At 35.9% G+C, this 22,385-nt stretch overlaps 1 protein-coding gene across 1 annotated transcript in view; it reads right to left on the bottom strand.

Moving 5' to 3' along the window:
• Positions 1 to 18,098, bottom strand: part of dmrt99B (doublesex-Mab related 99B) — a 40,945-nt gene extending 22,847 nt beyond the window's left edge. The window contains exons 1-3 of the mRNA XM_073090413.1: positions 17,932 to 18,098; positions 10,814 to 10,954; positions 9,814 to 9,931 (exon numbers count right to left, since the gene is read on the bottom strand). Of these exons, the coding sequence (XP_072946514.1) occupies positions 9,814 to 9,931; positions 10,814 to 10,954; positions 17,932 to 18,036 (364 nt within the window). The 5' untranslated portion in view covers positions 18,037 to 18,098. The remainder of the gene's footprint in view (positions 1 to 9,813; positions 9,932 to 10,813; positions 10,955 to 17,931) is intronic.
• Between the last annotated feature and the right edge of the window lie 4,287 nt (positions 18,099 to 22,385).

The following is a 22,385-nucleotide window of genomic DNA, read 5'->3' on the forward strand; positions in this document are numbered from 1 at the left end:
GAAAGTATCTAGCGAAAGAAAACTATTAAAGGACTAAGCAAAACTCTGTTTATTATTCGTAACAATTCGCTTAAAATTCAAACAAAGATGAATCACACCAATAAAAAACATACTTAAAGATTTAATCGTTTTTTAGATCCGATATTTGAATCCGATGGTAAAAAGTAATGGAGCGGAAAAAGCGCTTTGTGATCTAATCGCTGTTTACGCGAAAATATTCGCTTAAACGATTATAATGTGATCGAATTAAAAAGTACCATTGTAGTTAGACTATACAGGACCACCAGACATATTTCTGCTTTATACTAGCAATGTAGCGCTGCTGTGTTCTGGTTTGAAGGGTGTGGTAAGGTAAGTGTTCCAACTTAATGTACAGGAAAGCACAACTATAGTACTCCTTCCTTCCAACTTAGTGCTCAGAGAAATTATCCCTATCATGATTGATTCCAAAAAAGACTAAAATTTGGCGTGGGCTTGATGACAAAAGCCTTTAGTTTTCAAGTGTCTATCTATTACAGTTTAAGAGTTAGAGCCCTGTGACATACGGTAAGACAGCTTAGTAATAGATCCGTTTTTACTCATTGGACACGGAACCCTAAAAACATTGTCTTTCGCAGCCGGATAAAAATTACAAATATTGGATTCAAACTCAGACCTATCAGGTCTAAAAGCCACAACCATACCGATAGAACTCAATAAACATCAAAGCTTAAGCCTTCCGAAATGATATTGAAATCAAAATCCACAATCCACACCGCTAACCAATTAGTGAAGCAATCAACCAACCAAACATTACAACTAACCCTCCACAATAATTAACCCCCAATCAATTATGGCTGACCGGTCCAAATACTGGAGTATACGCGAATATCAATGGTATTTCGCTCTTTATTAAAGTTCTTTGTAGCGTTTCAAGTTTTATATGCGATACGTATTACAATTTTTACGTATTAAGTTATTGCTGGAAGAGTTTTTCATCTCATGGAGTTATGATGCTTAGAATATTATCCAAATTCTAGGCATGGGTGTGGCGAGCGTCAAGCTCACATGGGCAGAGCCCGATGGGGCAACGCACTAAGAGGACTCCGGTTGCGTTCCTTTGGAGATGCCGGAGTCCTCTACGCAGCGCCGAGGACGGCCACCGGGGGGGGGGTTTAGTGCGGTAAGAATCCCCCATAACCCCGTGTCGCTCCCACGGCATAGGGTACCTTTTGAAGGTTTCCCCCTCGTAAACAAAAAAAAAGGCATGGGTCTCAGCTCTAAGAGAGAGGGATTGAGACCAGTGTTCCGCAAAGTGTGTACCCCGGCACACTGGTGTACCGTGACTATTAGTTGGTGTGCTGCGGAAAAACAAGGTTATCTTATAAAATTACTAGTTATTGCCCGCAGCTTCGCCCGCGTTTAAAAGAAAATAATATGACATACTAACATACATAAAACTGAAAATTCGTACCTTGGCGAAAATTGGTCGTACCAACTCTGCAACCTTCGTGGACACATGGACAACAACTTCTAAAGTCAACACTTGATCAAATGCATAGTTTACGATTCAATCCTTACTAATATCGTTTAAAATAATCGACTTTTTGGTCCAAAAGATCGATTCTCCGATTAATCGATCTTAGATCGCCATCCCTACTTCCCGTGGCATTTCCAGGATAAAAATTATCCTATGTCCTTTCTCGGATCTCAGACTATCTTTGTATAAAATTTCATTAAAATCGGTTCAGTGGTTTAGGCGTGAAGAAGAGACAAACAGACAAACAGACAGTTACTTTCGGATTTTTAATACTAGTAAGGTATGGATAAGGATAAGGATAAGGATTTTAGTAAGTAAGGGTAGGTAAGTAAAATACCTACACAAATCACGCGAGCGAGGCGTTTTGTTTCGTTCATCTAATTCTTTGCTTTCAATAAATGTTAATTAATATTACTTAAAAACTAATTTGTAATTTATGGTGTACCTCCAAAAATTTCAGTTTTCCTAGATGTACCTTAAACACAAAAAGTTTGCGGAACATTGCTTTAGACTATAGTCTACTGCCCTGGCCAGTAGGACTACCATGAGTTTACAAAAGTATTACTCGCTAGCGACTGCGTAAAATAAATGTATGAAAAATTGTACAGCGCCTCTGGTGGTTACTCGTAGAACTAAAATCCGTAGTGACGTAACTCGATACGTAAAAAACCTATCGAAATCAAATCGCTAGCGAATGTCATTATGATCTATTGCCATACAAATTCGGTCCCATGAGTCATTAATTTGACAGACGTTGTCAAGAAATACCGTAACGATAGTGGTTATGTTATTCACTAGCAAAATGACAATAGTTTTCTATTTACCATTTCTATAGTGGCGTTTCTATGCCAACTCATGGTAATGCTACAGGTTGTTGGTTTTCAACGTTTTGTTCGACCTTGAAGAATATGATAATTAATCTACGAGTATTAACCAGACATAACTCTAACAACTATAGGATTGTCTGAGATTTGAATCCCGTCCGGGATTATCATCATTCTCATGAAAGCATGTCCCTAAAGTTTCCCTTCAAATCAAAACACAGCAGTATTACACTGCTGTTACTCATACAAAGCAGAAATAAGTTGCTTTCATAATTAAACCAGTTATTACTTTGAAACATTGTAATCATAGACCTGTATTTTTTAGATACAGATTTTAATAATATTTTCCAAATTCAATATTGCATTACAAATTTAATAGAAGGAACTTACATAGTACCTAATTAAAATTTACATCCATACAAAGTCATACGTTAGCAAAAGCAATAAGCGGCCATCATAAAAAGAAATGAAGCGAGCGAAGGGGCAGTTGGAATTTCATAGTATTGTATAGCAATACTGTAGCGGCGATATGGGCGACGCGTGATGGCATCCGCCTCATATACACCGTGTACAACCTCGGAGTGACTTGCGGGGAGCGCTGTACAAGGGAGACGATGTAGCGGGGAGCGGGCATTGAAATATTCTAAGCTTACATACGACTACATAAAGAGCGGTCGATTACAGAAACTCCTTTTTGAAGTCGGTTAGAAAACGGATGTCTATATTATTTATATTTAAAATAACAAAAGAACGTGCAGTCCACCTGATGGTAAGTTACTGCCGCCCATGAATAACTGTAATCAACCCCAGATAAGAGGCCTGAGATCGACCACAGAAGGCTTGCTATCCCTGAGATCTAAATTGGAAACTCAGATAAGTATGTCTCACTTACCACATCATTCAAAGCGGAACAGAGTTAAATACGCTGTTAGGCAGAAAAAGGTGTAGTAGTGACGGCTCCGAAGTGAAATTAAGTAATTAGGTATGTGCTACATACAATTAAATCACAATACGTTTAGTTACTGTTTTACCGAAATAAAAAAAAACTACAGGTTTTCTGATTTAGTCACCAAAGTATTTTTTATTTTATTGTTTAAACTAACGATTAAGCAGACGTGCTACCTAATGGAAAGTAGTCAACGCCGCCTATGGGCATTTGCAACATCAGAGGAGTCGCCAATGCATCGCCGGCTTGGAAGAAGAGCTCTTTTTGCACCTGTTTTGAAGAGCCCCTCGCTCGTTATGTAAATCGCTCTCTCTTATGACTTGTACCATAAAGCGTAGAGTAATAAGCGCGGGCGACGTCAATGTGCGGAATGTAGCGCCAGTTATAGCGCTGTTAAACGAATATTGTCACATCTTACACTTACTCTATGGAGAATGTTTAACGAATGCGTTGTCATTCCTATTGATACTTAACTCTGTGGGTAATATGAATGTGAGCAGTAAACGTAATTTTAGTCAAAGATGTGGATTATTGAGGCAGGTAAATGGTCTTACGGGCTTACGTCCTGAAACTATTACAAATAATGAAGAAAATATTAATGATAGTTTTCAAGACACACACACACACACACACACACACACACACACACACACACACACACATACACACACACATACGCATACACGTATCACTTGCGCACACAGTGTTCTACAGGCTCCACAGGATACCAGCGTTTCAGGTGACTAAGCTTACCTGAAACATTAAAGCTGAGTGGGGACCTTTTCAGTTAGATTTTTTTTTGTATGCAATTTTCTATCTGCGTTGTATTGTATATTTTTTGCCGAATAAATTATTTTCTTTCGTCTTTCTTTCTTTCTAACGAATAAAAATAAGATTGAAGTTACAAAGCATGCTGTCAACTTGATGTCCACCTGATGGTAAGTGGTCACTGCTATACGGACATCTGTAACCAGCTCAATATAGAACAGATTCTACCAGACGCCTAGTCATATGATTTCTGTTTTTATATCATACGAGCTTTTGCCTGCGGCTTCGCTTGCGTTACGAAGTAATATTTTCGTCCCCTATTTTATCCCCTTGGGGGTAGAATTGATCAAAATCCTTTCTTAGCGGATGCCTACACCATAACATCTACCTGCATGCTAAATTTCAGCCCGATCCGTCCAGTGGTTTGGGCTATGCGTTGATAGATCACTATGTCAGTCAGTCACCTTTGAGTTATATATATTTAGATATATATTTAGATGTTAGTCATATGTTTGATATTTCACCGCATTTAGCTTCCTAGATAAAACAATCTTACAGAGTAGGTTGACTGTTTCCATACTTAAGTAGTTCTTAGAATAATACGGATAAGCGACTTCGAGATCGTAATAGAGCGGAAAGCAAACATTGTTCAAGAAATAGACTGATTTTAATTATATTATCTATATAAATAATAAATGGAAGCATGCAGTCCAGTAGCACTCCACCAGGTAAAATTCTGCCGCATCGCATGTGGGCATCTGTAATCAACCCCAGATTAGATTAGTCTATCTGAGATTGGTCAGACATAGGCCGCTATCCCTGGACTAAGTTGGGTGAGCTACAGCCGTGTGGACATCAATAATCAACCCAGATAAGATTAATCTACCTGAGGTCAGGCACAGTGGCGTCGCTACTCCTGAAGTATAAATTGAAATGCTTCGAATAAGTATGTCTTGTTACGCTTCAAACCAGAACACATCCGCGCTTAATACTGCTGTTATTAGACGGAAATAATGTGACAGTGGTGCCTACAAAGTAGAGCCAAGAAGGGTTCTACCACTTTCAAATAGTAACTGATACTATGCACTCATGGCTCCCCATGGAAATATGTAACCAACTCCTAAAGCTTCTAAAGCTGCGTTGTTTCTCTTGAGGACTAAAATGGTCGCCTGATAAAAAACAATAAAGATTTTTCTGTTCTACTGAATAAGTACTGAATCCAAATCGAAATACATGTGTACCCTTACCATGAGTTTTCAAAACATCCTACAATTTTACATAACGTTCACTCAATCTGTTCCGTAGACAGAGTAAACGTAACAATAAGTAAGTGCTCAAGTTGATTAGTAATTGTATGGGCAAATACGTAAACAAATACCAAAACAGTCATATTTGTCAAAACGTAAAAACTCATGGCAAAGCTTACAGTACCCTTACCATGAGTTTTTACGTTTTGAAAAATATGACTGTTTTGGTATTTGTTTACGTATTGGCCCATACTATTTCCAAGTTCTGACACAATCCGCTAGGGGCGTTGATTGGGAATTGTATGGGCAAATACGTAAACAAATACCAAAACAGTCATATTTGTCAAAACGTAAAAACTCATGGTAAGGCATAGATTAGTAAAGATACTTCGCGGCCTTGAAATTGAATGAAGCCACAAACGGCTTATATTAGTAAGTTCTTTTTTTGAATTCTTGACAAATAAAAACATTTTTAGAGAACATACATATAAACATATTTATTCGTAAATTACTAATACTGCGTATTAATTTACTTAATAAATAAATAATTATTTCAAATATTTTAGGGACATTTTAGCACGGAGACGTGGAAAAACATTTTTACGCAACTATTTCAATTCACAAAACTGGGTACATTTTCTTGTTAGGAGTGAGTAATCTTTACTAATCTATGTAAGCGTACACAGGTACAGTCGTGTGGCGTGCTTGTTATAACAACAAGTACATTCGCCTGAATAGCATAAAGCACCAAGCACACTGACTTCTTAATTTAAGTTAGACCACAAAAAGCAACGTATTTTGAGAAACGTTTCAGACCCAAAATCTTTGAGTAAACAGGACTAACATGTTCAGTACTTACTAGTGATGTGCTGGGTTGGTAAAATATCTGTGTATACGAATATGGTTACGGATCATACTGTTTTGATCCGCAAAAGGATATATGGATTTGGTTTGTTATGGAGTTTCTTTCGCCGCTTTTTCTATATCTTCTCCATAACGAAAGTCCTTCCGAATTGGTGTTAGATTATTGACGTTCAAGAAAATGTTGTAAAGTCTACGTGGTCTTTTTTATTGGATTTAATAGGAGCTCAATTATTGTAGTTCATTTTATTAGTCAACTCCTCTTCACCTATTTTTTAATAGAATAAAACGTTGATTAATTTAAAATGTGCCACCATATGTTTAATTTTTGTCAAGTTTTTACGATGTCATTTTTACGATGTAAAAGTTTAAACATTATGTTAATAATTTTAGTTACCCAAATATTACTGAGTTGATTTTAAAATAGAGTTAGTAAGCTTACCCTAACTTAAAACCTATCTTTTCCAACATTAATGTATTTTTAAAGATATTTAAATTCAAGAAAATAATAATACACTCCTAGCCATTTCTAGTATCTTATGCGTATCCTATAATAGTTTAAGAATTCTACAAAAAAAATCTGCTAAATGTAACAGCAACGGATCTTTACCATACCTTGGATACGAAGGCACATCACTAGCACTAACGTACAACCTTGTGAATGTGGTAATGCATTAGCAAGCCAGCTTTTGATGTAGCAGAATGAATTGGTGGTAGCAAGGCGAATTATAAACATTTGAGTGAATGGAACGGCGGCGATGCAATTAACTAAGGCGGAGAATTTTCACGAGTTGGAAACTGTAAAAAAGCGTAGACGTTTCTCATGTGCTTTGGGTACTTGTCTCACTACGATACAAGCGAGTATAGCCCTCAACTCATTACTGTTCCACTGCTGGAAACGGGTCTCCTCTGAGAGTGAAGTTTAGGTCATAGTCCACCGCGCTGGCCGTATTGGTAGACTTCACATACCTCTGAGATTTTTTTATATAAATTTCTCAGGTATGCAGATTTCCTCAAGATGTTTTCCTTCACCGTTTAAGCAAGTGATAGATAATTTCAAATGCGCACATAACTTTGTAAAATCAGAGGTAAGTGCTTGGGATTTAAACCTCGGACTCTTCGATCGAGAGGCCGAGTTTCTTAACCACTAGGCTATTATACACCATCTTACATACCAACAAAAACACGTATTCTGCTCAAAAACAGAGCATCATCAGGAAAAGATGTTATTACGTGACCTCAGAGATTTTATCGTCATTATTTGACATTGCTGTTTAACTGGTAAATCAGAAAGAGGAAATTAAAATATATTTTAATGAAATATTTTTCTTATTGCCATAACATTTATATAATTTTTATATATTTATTTTACACAAACACAGTTATCACTACAGGTCCTCCCCAAAGCGATATGTGGTTCCTTAATTTTTAACAAAATAGTACATACAGTGTCCTTTACATCGTTTACATAGTTTATCGCTCCTCGCTTATCCTCTCATAATGCGACAACACAAGTACTTACCGTGTAATAAACAAGTAGTTTATGTTAATTGTATAATTATTTCCGTTTTAATTTTAATTAGTAACCCCTCAGGGCATAGACGCTAAAACAATGCCCTTTTCCTTTCACCTCCCTGTTAACCCTTTTGAGGGTGAAAATTTATTCGTAATTTTTTAGGGATTTGTCTGCCCTATTTTTTAAAATTAATGCATGTTTTGTTTCACTTTTCATGTTGGGTTGTACCTTAGAACCCTTTGTACGGTGCCTCTGTTGGGGTTCTTTGAAAATTACGGTAAACTTAAAGTTGAAAATATAAGTTAGTCTAAATAAGTAATGAATGGTTAAAATATTAGTTTTATTTATACGACCCGAGTTATTATCATTTTTAGTGTTTTTAGAGTTCCGTAAATCAAAACTAAAAAACGGAACCGTTATAAGATCACTCGTCTGTCTGTCTGTTTGTCTACGAACCAAATGTGAATTGGTAGACTTCATATATCTCTGAAGACATTTTTGTTAAGACTTCTCAGGTATGCAGGTCTCCAATATTTAACTTCACCGTTTAAGCAAGTGATAATTAATTTCTAATACGCACATAACTTTGAAGAATTAGAGGTACGTGCCTGGGATTTGAACGTCGGATCCCTCGATCAAAATACCGAGTTTCTTAACCATTAGGCTATCACTGCTAAATTAAATAGTATTAAATATCTTTCATATTACTAAGTTCCCTGACCGGAGAAGTGAGCAGAACTGCTACAGGAATAGCAAACGGCTTTCAGGCTAGAAGGCTACTGTGAGCCGCCGCGACGCTCTTAGAAACTATGCGGGATGGAACAGAGGAAGCCGTGGAGACGATGAAAATTATTTATTATAAAAAACCGTATATAGCAGTTTTTTTTTAATATTAAACTAGCAAACGAGCCTGTAGTCCACCTGCTGCTAATGTCGCAAAACGACGTTTGTAATTAATCCTAAATAAGCACCTCTACCCCTGCGGACTTAGCTGAAATGCCTTGGAGGAAAATGTCTCCCTTATGCTTAACACTTCTGCTAGAATTAGATAGAAATAGGTGTGGCGGTGGTGCTGTCGGATTCGAACCAAAAAGGGTACCACCTTCAAAATTTATATTTCTATATTAAAACTACTGAATACTTGAATGAACTCTCATACGTCATTATCGGAAGTAATTAGGGGTTGTTAAAATATTTTTTTTAACAACACCTCTCCTCAGTTTCCTTGTGCTCAACCTAATGTTACCCACAATAACGAGCTTAGTCCGTGGCTTGCGAGCGAGAAATAATAGTCGCAACTGAAACCGCATTAAATTCTTTACACATTACCCGTTTTCTTAGAGCCGGCTCATTTCGCGGCCCACCGCGCGCGCAATGAACGCGTACAGAACAAAACTTGCTTTAAACCTTATTAACATGGTAAGGGCGAGGCAAGCAAGTGGCAACACTTTACACCGCTCCACTGTAATTGCCGGAAAATGGTGTTTTTTTCCACATTTTTTTGCACAAAGGCCAATTAATTGAGGGTTTCTTATATTTCGTATTCTATGACGTCTAGGTTGGTTTGAAAAGGTTTTTGTTGAGCTGTTTGTTGTTGTTGTTGGGGTTCACATATAGAAAAACAGGTACAGAAGTTTTTAAACTTAGTCCCTAAGGGAAGCAACACGTTTGTGGCCGTCATCCTACGATACATTCATAGATACAGAAGGTGGTAGAACCCTTTGTGGTTCGACTCCGGCGGCACCACCGCCACACCTATTTCCACCTAATAACAGCAGTGTTAGGCGCTTTTTTTAACATACACCTTATTTTAAAAATCAGGATTATAAATGCATAATCACTCGGGAGGTCTAAACTCGTCGCTTTATATGTAAGTCAGGCGGATTCATAGTCTTCCATCGAAACGCAAGGACTGCTTCACGCTAGAAATAGGTGGTACCTCCCCGGTCGAACCATGCTGGTTCTACCTATCAAATTTCGAATTCCACCAATTTAAGTTGAAGGGACGTTGTGTAAGTTAAATTGCTAAAAGTGAAGTCTATTTAATTTATCGGGTAAGTTAGGTTAGGTTAGGTTGTAACAGCTTTTAGGTACAGATCTATATTAAGTATATGATCTAAATATGTACTTACCGGGTGAGTCGTCGGGTAGGTCTGGGTAGTGTGGCGCGGCGGACGGCTGCCCGCCGTATAGCAGGTTCAATTCTCGGGCCTCGTTCTCTTCTTGTGCTTGTTGGCGACGTAACGCGACCTACAGACATACATACATTTTATTATTAATTTTTTAGTAGTGTATAATAGTTGAGTGACACCGATTGGAGCAGATTATAAAAGCAAAGATTTTTACTGTGATGCAACGTTTGGCACGGTTGACAGGTGGATGGGAGACCGTCAGTTTCCTTTTATGTACGCCTCCAACACTGCATTGGTATTTGAAGTTCCACTGATGGCACTAGAGCTCTAGGTTTTTTGTGATGTACAAGTATATGATGTGATGCTTAACACTATTGTTAAGGTAGAAATAGGAGTAGCAGTGGTGCCTCCAGAGTAGAACCACAAAGTGATCTGCCACCTTCAATACACCTTTCGGTGTGTGTGTGTGTATGTATGTATGTGTGTGTGTTTGTGTAACTGTGCGTGTTTGCGCGCTTGCGAGTTCGTGTGACATGCGTGTGTATGTGTGTGTGTTTGTGTAACTGTGCGTGTGTGCGCGCTTGCGAGATCGTGTGACATGCGTGTGTGTGTGTGTGTGTTTACGTGCATGCTTTCATGGGCGCTTGTGTCTATATTTGTACGGGTGTGTTTGTGTGTGTTCTACATTTTTTGCAAATTTGAAGGTGGTAGAACCCTTTCTGGTTTGATTCCGGCGACACCACCTCCACACCTATTTCTGCCTCCTAACAGCAGAGTTAAGCGCTGCTGTGTTCTGGTTTGAAGGGTGTGGTATGGGAGACATACTTTTCCGAGGCGCTCCAGCTTAGTCCTCAGCGGTAGCGGCACATCTGTGGCCGACCTAAGGTAGGAATATATTATCGTATATGGGGTTGATTACAAATGTCCATGGGCGGCAGTAGCCACTTACTACCAGGTGGACAGCATGCCCGTCTGCTACTCCTATATTATAAAAAAGTACCTGTGCAGCCATGACGCGTTGTCTTTCGGCAATGAGCGTGCATTTAGCGCACACGCAGTCCCTCCACCGACAGTAGCGCTTGTGGCCCTTCAGCGCTGACACCACGCCGTGGTTGCGGCACCTCGCGCATTTTGGGGTTCTCTGCACAGACAAATAATATGATGTGAGTAGAGGTGGATATATTTATTTTTATTTCTTTTTTATTTATGAAACATACAATACAACATGATACTTAAAAATAGGTTATAAAACTAGTTCACATATCAGTAAAGTTTCCACTAATATCTTGTTCATTAAAATTACTGGTAAGACTGACTCTATTGGAGCAAAACAGAGATATTTAATGATAAAGTTATTTTTAAAAATTTAAGTAATTATTTTAGAGCAAAGTAGAATTTCTAGAGATATGATGAGTGTATTATGCACTAAATGTAAGAAAAAACAATCTGAGCTACTTGGAAGATGTAAAATATCGATACTAACTTGATTGTTATTGATCCATAAATAAATTGTAGTAGGTAAGAATTTTATACAATAGATGTTTATACTTTACATTCTCATAGGATTAATAACGAATAAGATGTTTTAAGATTAATTGTTGAGTTGTTTAAAAGTTTCATCTAGATATATATAACTCAAAGGTGACTGACATAGTGATCTATCAACGCACAGCCCAAACCACTGGACGGATCGGGCTGAAATTTGGCATGCAGGTAGATGTTATGACGTAGGCATCCGCTAAGAAAGGATTTTGATCAATTCTACCCCCAAGGGGATAAAATAGGGGATGAAAGTTTATAAATCTTCTTAGTTAACAATATTACTTCGTAACGCGAGCGTAGCCGCGGGCAAAAGCTCGTAATTCATAAACTTAGTAATAATTAATCTTACAGTACATTCGTTTGAAATATGAAGCAATGGTTCACCAGCCTATCACAGATGCGTTTTTACTGGGGAATAGGATCACTGCATATGTCAAACAACCGGCATCCATACCCTTCCACGGAAACGCAAGCTACTGACACTAGAACAATATGTGACGGTAGTACTTCCCCAGTCAAACCACCACTTTACCACCTTGCTTAATATTGACACGTATATAACCTGAGGACTAAGCTGGAACGCCTCGGAAAAGTATGTCTTCCTTACCACCTTCAAACCAGAACACAGCAGCGCTTAACGCTGTTATTAGATAGAAATTGGTGTGGCGGTGGTGCCGCCGGAATCAAACCACAAAGCGTTCTACCACCGTCGAAACTTTCTATTTGTATTAAACACTAGCTGACCCGGCAATCTTTGCACCAGCTCAAAATCTATTTATCAAATATATTTCATATAAAATATAGCCTATATTACTCGTGGATAATGTAGCTTTCGAATGGCGAAAGAATTTTTAAAATCGGTCTAGTAGTTTTTGAGCCTATTCATTACAATCAAACAAACAAAGTGTCCCTCTTTATAATATTAGTATAGACAAAGGTTTAGGTTAGGGTTTCGAATTAAGCAAGTTAATATGATTGTAATCTTAAAAATCGCGACTTACGCTGAGTTCCGGTAACCGTTTTGCGAGCTTGGCCTGCTGCGCGGTATGCAAAACATTCTCCGTAAAATAGTAGGTATGTTTATAAGTCGAAATTAATTTTGTGTTTTTGTTATAATTTATTTTGTGTTTTGTTATAATGATCGCTGTAGTCCTTGTTTTGAAACTGAAATCTAGTAGATAGGCTTTATAAACCTCTTCTGTCATTCAATAGTTCTCAATATCTGTCTTGAGTTGGGTTAGTGTGTCATTATATTTGAAGAGCTTGTACTCTTTTTTATACGCCTATTTTTCTTTCTTAGTGTTTTCCCTTTTAATAAAATTCTAAGATATTTAAGTAACAAACAAACATTTAGTTGTACGACATTTAGTTGTAAGTTGCTACGAAGAGACTTGATTGGACTCCTTGAATCCTTTCAAACTATAAGACAACAGCGGTATATAGCTTAAGGTCCATAAAGTATATATATCCTTCGTCAAGCAACCGCGCTGAAATATACTCGATTGTATTTCTATGAAAATTCCCCTTTATATGTAACTTTTTATTATTACTATTCGTATACTCCCTAAAAATTGCAAGTGTCTATTACGAATTAAAAGATAGTCAGATAGATTGACAGAAAGCTGGGATATAATAATAGGGTTTTACCCTTTGTTTACGGAACTCTAAACACAAACAACAAACAAGGATTGTAAATAAATAAATAAGTATTTATTACAAATAAATAAAACACTTTTAACTTATAACAACTACGTAATCAATAAGAAAATACTTCATAATAATTATAACTAACCTTTTGAGTGTGGCTAACGAAGTGTTATAAGTTATAACTTATAACTCAATGAACCTATAGTGATACTGCATGCTAAGCGCCGTTGAGTCACTGAGTGCGGTTAGTTATTAGTTATTAGTTATACCCGGTTAGTTATTGTATGGGTTAAGAACGGTTTCGTGCTTCGGAGAGCAGACCACAGCTGTTTTAATTATATTATGTTTGTTCAAAACTCTTTATATGTATAATATTGCTTTTTATTCATGGAAATAATATTAAACGTTATCAGAAGTTAATTTTGTATTTATACTACAGTTTAATCATTGGTTTATACTGAAAGTCCGTCTGGATTAATATTATTAACATTGGTTAGAAGATGTGTAAATAACACAGATTTAGTTATTTAGAGTTCTTATACATTTTTCCGAAGTGTTAAAAGATTGCAAATCTGTTTACGAGCATAATTTACTCTATCTTTGACCTAAACATTATTGATCTATGTCAAAAAATGAGGCTGATTTCCTTTTCATAAAATTTAGGTTGCCATAGATTAGTAAAGAATACTCACTCCTAACAAGAAAATATAACCAGTTTTGACAATTGAAATTGTCACTGTCATCTAGTTTCGTGTTTGAAAAATATTAAAAAAATGTAGTTTTTAGACATTTACGAATGAAACGATATTTCTCCGCACTTTTTCTTCGATTTCGTGTGCACCACTTAACTGCACATCTCAGCATTGTTCCGCGTAATAGCCATTAAATAGCTGACAGAATTGTCAGCGGTTTAAGCCATTTAATGGCTTCCATCAATTACAAGGCGGTGAGATATCTATACTTATCTATGTAGATAGTAAACAAAAATTCGTCATCACTCCTGAGGACTGAGCTGGTTGCCTTATATGTAAGTCAGATGGCTCCCACACCTTCCTTCCACCGAATCGCAAAAACCATTAAAAAAAGAAATTTTTATCTGTCTATGTGTTCTGACTCATCTCCGAAATGGCTACACCGATTTTGACAATACTTTACTGCTAGTAAGCTGATGTATAGTACCTTGACACTTTAATTTAGAAAACAAATTAAGGTTATGCGCAAAAACGTTAAAACCCATGAAATTTCTAGAGTATTTATACTTTTAAACGCGGTGAAAACCGCGGGTCACAGCTAGTCAACACTATAATAAGTTTCAAATAACACTTCCTTATTCAAACTGATATTAGCTTATAACAAAGTAATTTTATTACCAGGTGTAATAACACTGTTATTGTAATGTATAATCGTGTTATACGCTTGAAAAGCATTGTTATATTGTTACTGTGTAATATAATTTGTATCATATTGAGGGCTTATCCTGTAATGTAATATTTTAATTACAGTATCACACTTCCGTAGGGTTACCGCCATAATCATTTTATTGTGAGGGTTAACCCTTCTATCGTAAATGCGTCGAAAAGAGGTTTTTGTAATATACTAGTAGCAGACGAGCACGCAGTCCACCTGATGGTAAGTGGCTACTGCCGCCCAAGGACATTTGTAATCAACTACAAATAGGATTAGATATTTCTACCTGAGGTCGGCCACAGATGCGCCGCTACCCCTGAGGACTAAGCTGGAACGCCTCGGAAAAGTCTGTCTCCCTTACCACACCCTTCAAACCGGAACACAGCAGCGCCTAACACTGCTGTTATTAGGTAGAAATAGGTGTGGCGGTGGTGCCGCCGGAGTCGAACCACAATGGGTTTTACCATCTTCTAAGGCTAAATTGACCTTATCAATTCAATCTTGCATGAAATAGAAATACGTAGATTACTAAAAGGTAATAGTAGAGCGTTCCTTGTCACTAATACACATACCTAGAAAATAAGTAAAATCAACGCTTTCAAGTATATTTATATTGTTACCTGTGTGACTTTATTTTTGAAATTATTTATTCGTTCAAATGATTTTTATGCAAAGATACAACTCATTCTCAGATATGTCAATTTTGCCTATAATATTATGGGTAAGTCTTTAAAATACCTTCCTGTTGGAACCATGAAACTCAATTAAAATAATATTCAGAAATGCTAATTATATTCTCAACAGCCCCAACCTAATCTAACCTAACCTAAACATTGTATATAAAATATCCAAAATTTTGCAAGTTTGTTTTCGCAAAACTATAAAAATATTAAATTTACTGACTTGAAACATATTTTACACAACGTTTTTACTCTTTGTTATCCAAAATTTTATGTTGTACCTATATTCCACAATAAAATAATTTGATTTGATTCATTTCTCTTTATAATTGTTTTTACATAATTTTCAACCTTTAAATTGTAGGGGATCTGATATTAATCTTAATATCACACTTAATCGAAATAACTAGTTAATAATCAATTAATATTATCTAGTTTATAAATTCAATTCAATTATTCACCAGGTGGTAGAACCCGTTGTGTGTGGCGGGCTCGGTACCACCGTCACACCGGTTGCCGCTTAGCAGCAACGCTTGCAGTGTGTGCTCTGAACGGTGTGATAGCCAGTTCAAACCCTGTGACCAATTTGTTTATATAAGTTTTTTTTATATGTTTAATACATATAGGTTTAATACATAATGGGTGATAGGTGAGGGTGCATTTTACTGCGGTTCATAACTATTCTTTCAGATATAGAATAGAATAGAATAATTGAATAGCCAATAGAATGATTGTAACATTTCAAATATCACCCCACGCTTTTTACTCTAAATTGAATTATTATTTTAATAACTTAAATTTTATTATAATTTTATTTTGAGGCGATTCATTATGATTGATTATTCGATCTTCTTCTCAAAATATATTTTAGGTTTTACACAGAATACCAGCGTTGCAGGCACAATTAACTAAAACATTAAAGCTGAGTGGAGACCTTTTCATTTTAAAATTGTTATAATATTATATGTTAATTTTTGTACTATTGTGTTTTAGTGTATATTTTGCCGAATCAATATTTTTTCGGTCTTTCGTCATAACATTTATCCTCTTTTAATAAATCATTTTAGAACGTGATGTCAAAAATGAAAACTCTATCTTGTTAACACTAACAAAGAGTTTAGGCTATATCAAATTAAAGCTAATTACAATTTACAAAACTATCAACAATAAAGATACACGTATTTTCTTTACATATATATTATTGAATCATTAAATATGTAGGTACCTACTATGTTAGTGGCTCAAATCTCAGGCACTGCTTACTCAGGCACACACTAGAGCAACGTGAAAGATTGTCATGGAGTTCTATATTTGTATGTATTTGTGAAATGTGGTGGAACCTTTTTAGTTCCATTCCGGCGGCACCATCGCCACACCTATTTCTGCCTAATAACAGCAGTGGTAAGCGCTGCTGTGCTTGATATCAAGGGTGGGTATATTAAAGAATACATAGGAATAAGCCTACATGTGACATTTCAACTTAGTCCTCAGTGGTACGAGTATATATCTGTCGTTGACCTCAGATTGAATTTTAATCTTATCTAGGGTTGATTACAGTGGCCCGGATGGTCACATATGCATTGCACTATTCCTGTGGAATAAGCTAGAACGCCTTGTAAATCTCTCCTTTACCATACAAAAGGTTTGAAAATATATATATCAAATTCAGTAACTATGATAGGTACTCATATTACCATGTACCTGGGAATTGATAAGTCAATCTTAAGTCATCAATATAGTTCATTTATAATGGATTCTTTTCAGAATACCACTTATAATAATCGTCTTCAAATCACTAAATTTAATGTGTACCTAAGTGCACTTTATAGAACTATTGTTCATCTAATCTTAATAAGAATTATGTCATTGTTGGTTTACTATTTCAATGTACTTGTATAAAAATGTAAAGCGCAGAACTCTCTTTTATAATAACCTACATAATTATTAGTAACTTCTAAAATGTAGAGACGTTGTTAACTTAGCTCTGTTCATTAAAACTCAACAGAAATATAATTTATTATCAAGTTAATATTGAAATACTAATTAAAAATACAAGTATTATTAAATGGACAATTTAATTTTGCATCTACTTAAAAGCTTCCGTCCAAGCCGTCCGGCGGACACTCACACAACTACATTTTCAAAAAATTTTAACATAACCCTTAAATACTTTGAATTAAAAAAGATTGATTAGAATAAATGATACAAAATAGCTGTTTTTTTTAAGTTTTACATAATAATCATCTTGTTTTTTCAACTTAAATGGAAAATAATATAATGGTAAGTACCATTACCGTGGTTTCACAAAAAATAAATGTTAATTTATATTACATCGTTATACAAACTTAAAAATTTAAAACAAATTAAAAAAAAACCTGTTACAAACAAAATAAATTTAAAAAGCTTTTATTCATGAGTAAAATTTCATCAGTTAATTGACTTGAAACAAGTTACTCACGTTAAACTTAAAACTTTAAAAGCTCTTTGTAAATTACATTATACACATTTTGTACAATTACTTATGAAAGCTTCATTTGCAGCTTTATCACCAAAATTTTTTAAGCACGCAAATATCAAAATATTATTATCTTATCAAACAAGATAATCAAATTTAAAACTGTATTATTATTATTAAAACTATAAGTACTATTTTTCTCACAAAAATTAACACATTATTTTATTTTTTTTAAGTGAGAGCTTTTTTAATTAAAGAACACTAATTTAAAAGGACACTTCTGACACACCAAAACACTAAAAACATCAACTTATTTCCCAATCAATCCAATTCAAATATAATTTCAACATATTTCAATTCCATAGAACTCTGAAATTTTAAACCAACCTGATATCTCTCGGAAGCTCTGAGGAAGAAGGGCGGCAGGGCAGCGAGCACTGGATGCTGCACCAGCTGGGACACATCGACACCGTTGGGCAGCGACATTTCCATTATTTAACAATCACATTCGCACATCACCGACACCAGGAACGCAACACGAGCCTGTTCCCCCGGCCGCGATGTTACCAACACTGTTTCGATTCTACAGTTGCCCGAGCGAGCGAGAGGCTCGAGAGCGAAACGACACACTGTATTCTCTAGCTCTATCCCTCTTCCACTGGAGTTTAACTGTATATGTTGTATCATCCGGTTATATAAAATGTTGTCAGATGTAAGGACCGGCTTAACCAATCGCGAGCCCGTAAAACCCCGCCTCTGATACCCCATTGGTGCAAATACGCTGAAACTTAATTTATAAAGGTGACTTTTTTGAGAACCAGTTTGGACAAAGCGCTATTGAATGAGGTAAAAAACACAATTATGTTTGTTATTCGTAGAGGATTCCGTTCTTTTAATATTTATTGTTGAGGTTTTGTGTTATTGTTCGCATAATGGCTCGTATTCAGTGTTATTGGAGTTAAATATGCTTTACGTTGTAATGAGATCGTGAGATATCGCTTTGTTGGTCATTTCTACGTTATCTGCATATTCGTTTCGACAGCCATGCTCGTGGAAATATTCTTTTAGTTATAGCTATTATATAAGCTTATTTAATCAGACAACCGTACCAAAATAGCACATAATATTTTAGAGGTGTACAGTTCTGCTAATTATTATGCTATAAATTGTGAAACAAATAAGAAATATAGACAGTGCCATCTGCAATAAAATTGAACAAAAGAGGTCAAAAAAGTTATAACAAATCATAGTAAATAAACTATAAATGCAAATATGATCAGAAAAATAAATGTAGATATAGGTAGCACCAAACGTAGGTAAAAAAATATTAAAAATTATTATGTAAACAAAATATTTGTAAAAAATTATCACGCAAAACTTGCTTCATATTTTTATTGTAAAATACTATTATTATGTGTGTCCAATTAACCCCATTCTACCTATTACCAGCATATTTATAAAGAGTGATCAGTAACACTGCGTCTTAATCTAATTCGATAGCAATCGGGGCGCGTGGGGGCGGAAGGTGCAAATTGAAATATTTCAATTTGGTCGGAATTCGATTTAAATTACAATGAGAGGAGGTTGGGGTGACGGGAGCTAACGTACACGAAACGAATTTAGTATTAAACAATATGAACGTAGCCGTTTTATATAAATGTGGGTTGATAATAATATACGTTTTGTTTTATTAAGCTCGAGTTTCTCTTAGGTTTGGATCATGGAGTATTTTGGCCCACATCGCTTCAAAGTATTAGCTTTTAAATCAATGATATCAGTGGATAGTATTATCATACTTGCTATAGGCTTATGATGTTTTAATAGAAGATGTTTTTTATAAGTGTGGCTTAAATTAACACCTATTATAATACAAATTAAATATAACAAATACTTTACAAGCTTTCCCGTTTTTAGCCCTCTTTGAGGGTGAATTTTGGAAAACCATTTCTTAGTGCTTACTGCTGGGCTGAGTGTGGACGATGACCGATTTAGGTACTTACCTATGACTACCTTACCAGAACTAGTAACTCATCTGTGGTCGAATTCAGGAAGAGCCTGTTCTATACAGAATTAGTTAGAGTTTACAGACGCCAGTGACTTACCATCAGGACTGACTATTTTAATATTATAAAAAATAGCTTAGGTAATTCATACTTTTTTTATAATATAGGAGTAGCAGACAAGCATGCAGTCCACCTGATGGTAAGTGGCTACTGCCGCCCATGGACATATGCAATCAACCCCAGATAGAATTAGATTAGACCTGAGGTCGGCCACAGACGTGCCGCCGCTGAGGACTAAGCTGGAACGTCTCGGAAAAGTATGTCTCCCTTACCACACCCTTCAAATCAGAACACAGTAGCGCGTTTGCTGTTATGAGGCAGAAATAGGTGTGGCGGTGGTGCCGCCGGAGTCGAACCACAAAGGGTTCTAGCACCTTCTAATAAATACTACATCTCTTCAATACGTTTGGCATGATACGTAGTTATCATATATTTCAATTTGCGTGAGATTCGATTTATATTACAATGAGGGTGAGGGGGAGGGGGTGGAGGGTGTAATTATTAATGTCTGCATGCATTGTGTGGACGGCCGAGCGTAACACAATGTAGAGTTTGTATGTAGAGATGTGTAGCTTATGACGTCATGGCTCTATAATAGAGTTCCTTATGTTGGTGGTGCTATGGATATAGAGACGAGAATTTAAATGCTTAGACAAATACTGTTTGAGTGGGAATCGAACCTCGGACCTCTTGACGGTATAGTGACCGCTATACCACACGTAGATAGTTATGGTTTTAAATTGTATGTTGAATTTGTTTTTTTTTTTTAAACTCGTATTGCAATTATCGCAATTAGAAATATATGTATTAGATGCGAAGATTAGATGTGATAATATGACCAAGACCAGACCTACCATTTATTTCTTGATTAATTATATGTACTTCTTTATTAATTATATGTAAAAATGATGGCATTAAAAAAAGAGAATAATAATTATTATTTAAAAAAAAAGACAAACCCGCTGAGTTTCTTATCGGATCTTCTCAGAAGAGGTCGCGTTCCGATCCGGTAGTTTAAGAAAAATATTGTACCTGACAATTTGTAAGTGCCGTCGTTGGCCTATACAAAATAAATATATTTCATTTAAAGAAAATCTAAGTTTTGTCACGATACTTTCTCTCATCTTAAAACAAACATATAAAATTTCAAAAAGTTTTAAATTAGGAATAGCCTTCTTCACAGTAAATGTTAGATACATACACCAAACAATTTAAGTACCAATGAGTACCTTAACTCTACAGTTATTTCGATGTTGTGCTTATGTCATAAATAGATAAACTTTAGTATCAAACTCAATACAATAAATTCACACATTAATCTAGTTGCAAACATTCATACAACAAATAATTCTTCTTAATATCCTTAACATTTCCTTACAAGAGAAAGAAATACCTCGATTCGAGTTCCATAAATAAACGCCTTCAAATTAAATTTATATTAAAACCGTGACACAATTCGGTGATCTGTGGATACAGGTGAGGAGGGCGGAGGGGTGGGGGTGAAGGGGGAGGGGAGCGCTCGCAAATGAGAATTCCGCAGCTGAACGATCAATTCGTGAAATGTTCACATTTCGCAAACGTCTCAACTTGGCGCTAGGGCTTGCGGGAACTTTATCGATTGTCGATAGATTAATACATACTAATAATAATAAACTATGTTTTTTTTTATAATGTAAGAGTAGCAGACGAGCATGCAGTCCACCTGATGGTAAGGCTACTGCCGCCCACGGACATCTGTAATCAACCCCAGATAAGATAAGATATTCCTACCTGAGGTCGGCCACAGATGCGCCGCTACCCCTCAGGACTAAGCTGGAACGCCTCGGAAAAGTCTGTCTCCCTTACCACACCCTTCAAACTGGAACACAGCAGCGCCTAACACTGCTGTTATTAGGTAGACATAGGTGTGGCGGTGGTTTATAACAAATAGATTGTTCTTGGCGATTCGGGTTTATTGACATCTATAGAGAGACTTACGCCTGGTATTTAATGTTTTCCATGCCAAAGTTTAAAGTTTAATAATGGATCGTACTCAATCAATTAATTAATAAGAAATAAATTATTATAACATAATAATAAATTTTGATCTTTGATAGGCAAGAATTGGATAGATTAAATATTAATAACGGGTATTAGTAGATAAATTCATGTTGTTCATATTTCACAAAGGTCTCAACTTTGGGTCAGGTTTTGCGGGAACTCTATCGACTGTCGATTGTTTAAAAATGTTGTACTTAAATGTTTTATTATTGACTTGTGTCGAGTATTTTTCGACGAGCTTCCAATTAGCCATGGTGTCAGCGGCTACAGCCGCGCTGCTTTGTAAATACATAAGAATAGATACATATTTATAGCGGCTAATAGGTACGCGCCCTTAAATAAGTAACTAATAACAAATATAAGTAGGTACTTAAATAAATATTATATTGTTTTCCGAAGACTTAACAAAACAGATACCTATTTACTTACATTCATATAACAATGGTTTTAAAATATATGTTTTTGATTTATATCGATAACTTTTTTGATGTCTTCTTAAAACTACATTTTATTGTTTTGTAGTTTGAAAAGTATTTTAGGCACAAACTTCTATGATCTAAATGTTTCTTTGTGGTATTCATAACACAACACCTCTCTACATCTTTTTTGTTCAACTTTTTGTGTCGACAAAGTAGTTTTTCCTGTCACTAATGCATGTTTGCTCGGTGGCCAAATATGCGAACTTACTAACACTTTTTCGTCAATATTTGCTCATAAATTACGCAGCCGATGATGGAT

Source organism: Epargyreus clarus, unplaced genomic scaffold (genome assembly GCF_041222505.1).
Source record: "Epargyreus clarus isolate Ecla_fem2 unplaced genomic scaffold, WU_Ecla_fem_2.2 ptg000032l, whole genome shotgun sequence".
NCBI classification, from domain to species: domain Eukaryota; kingdom Metazoa; phylum Arthropoda; class Insecta; order Lepidoptera; family Hesperiidae; genus Epargyreus; species Epargyreus clarus.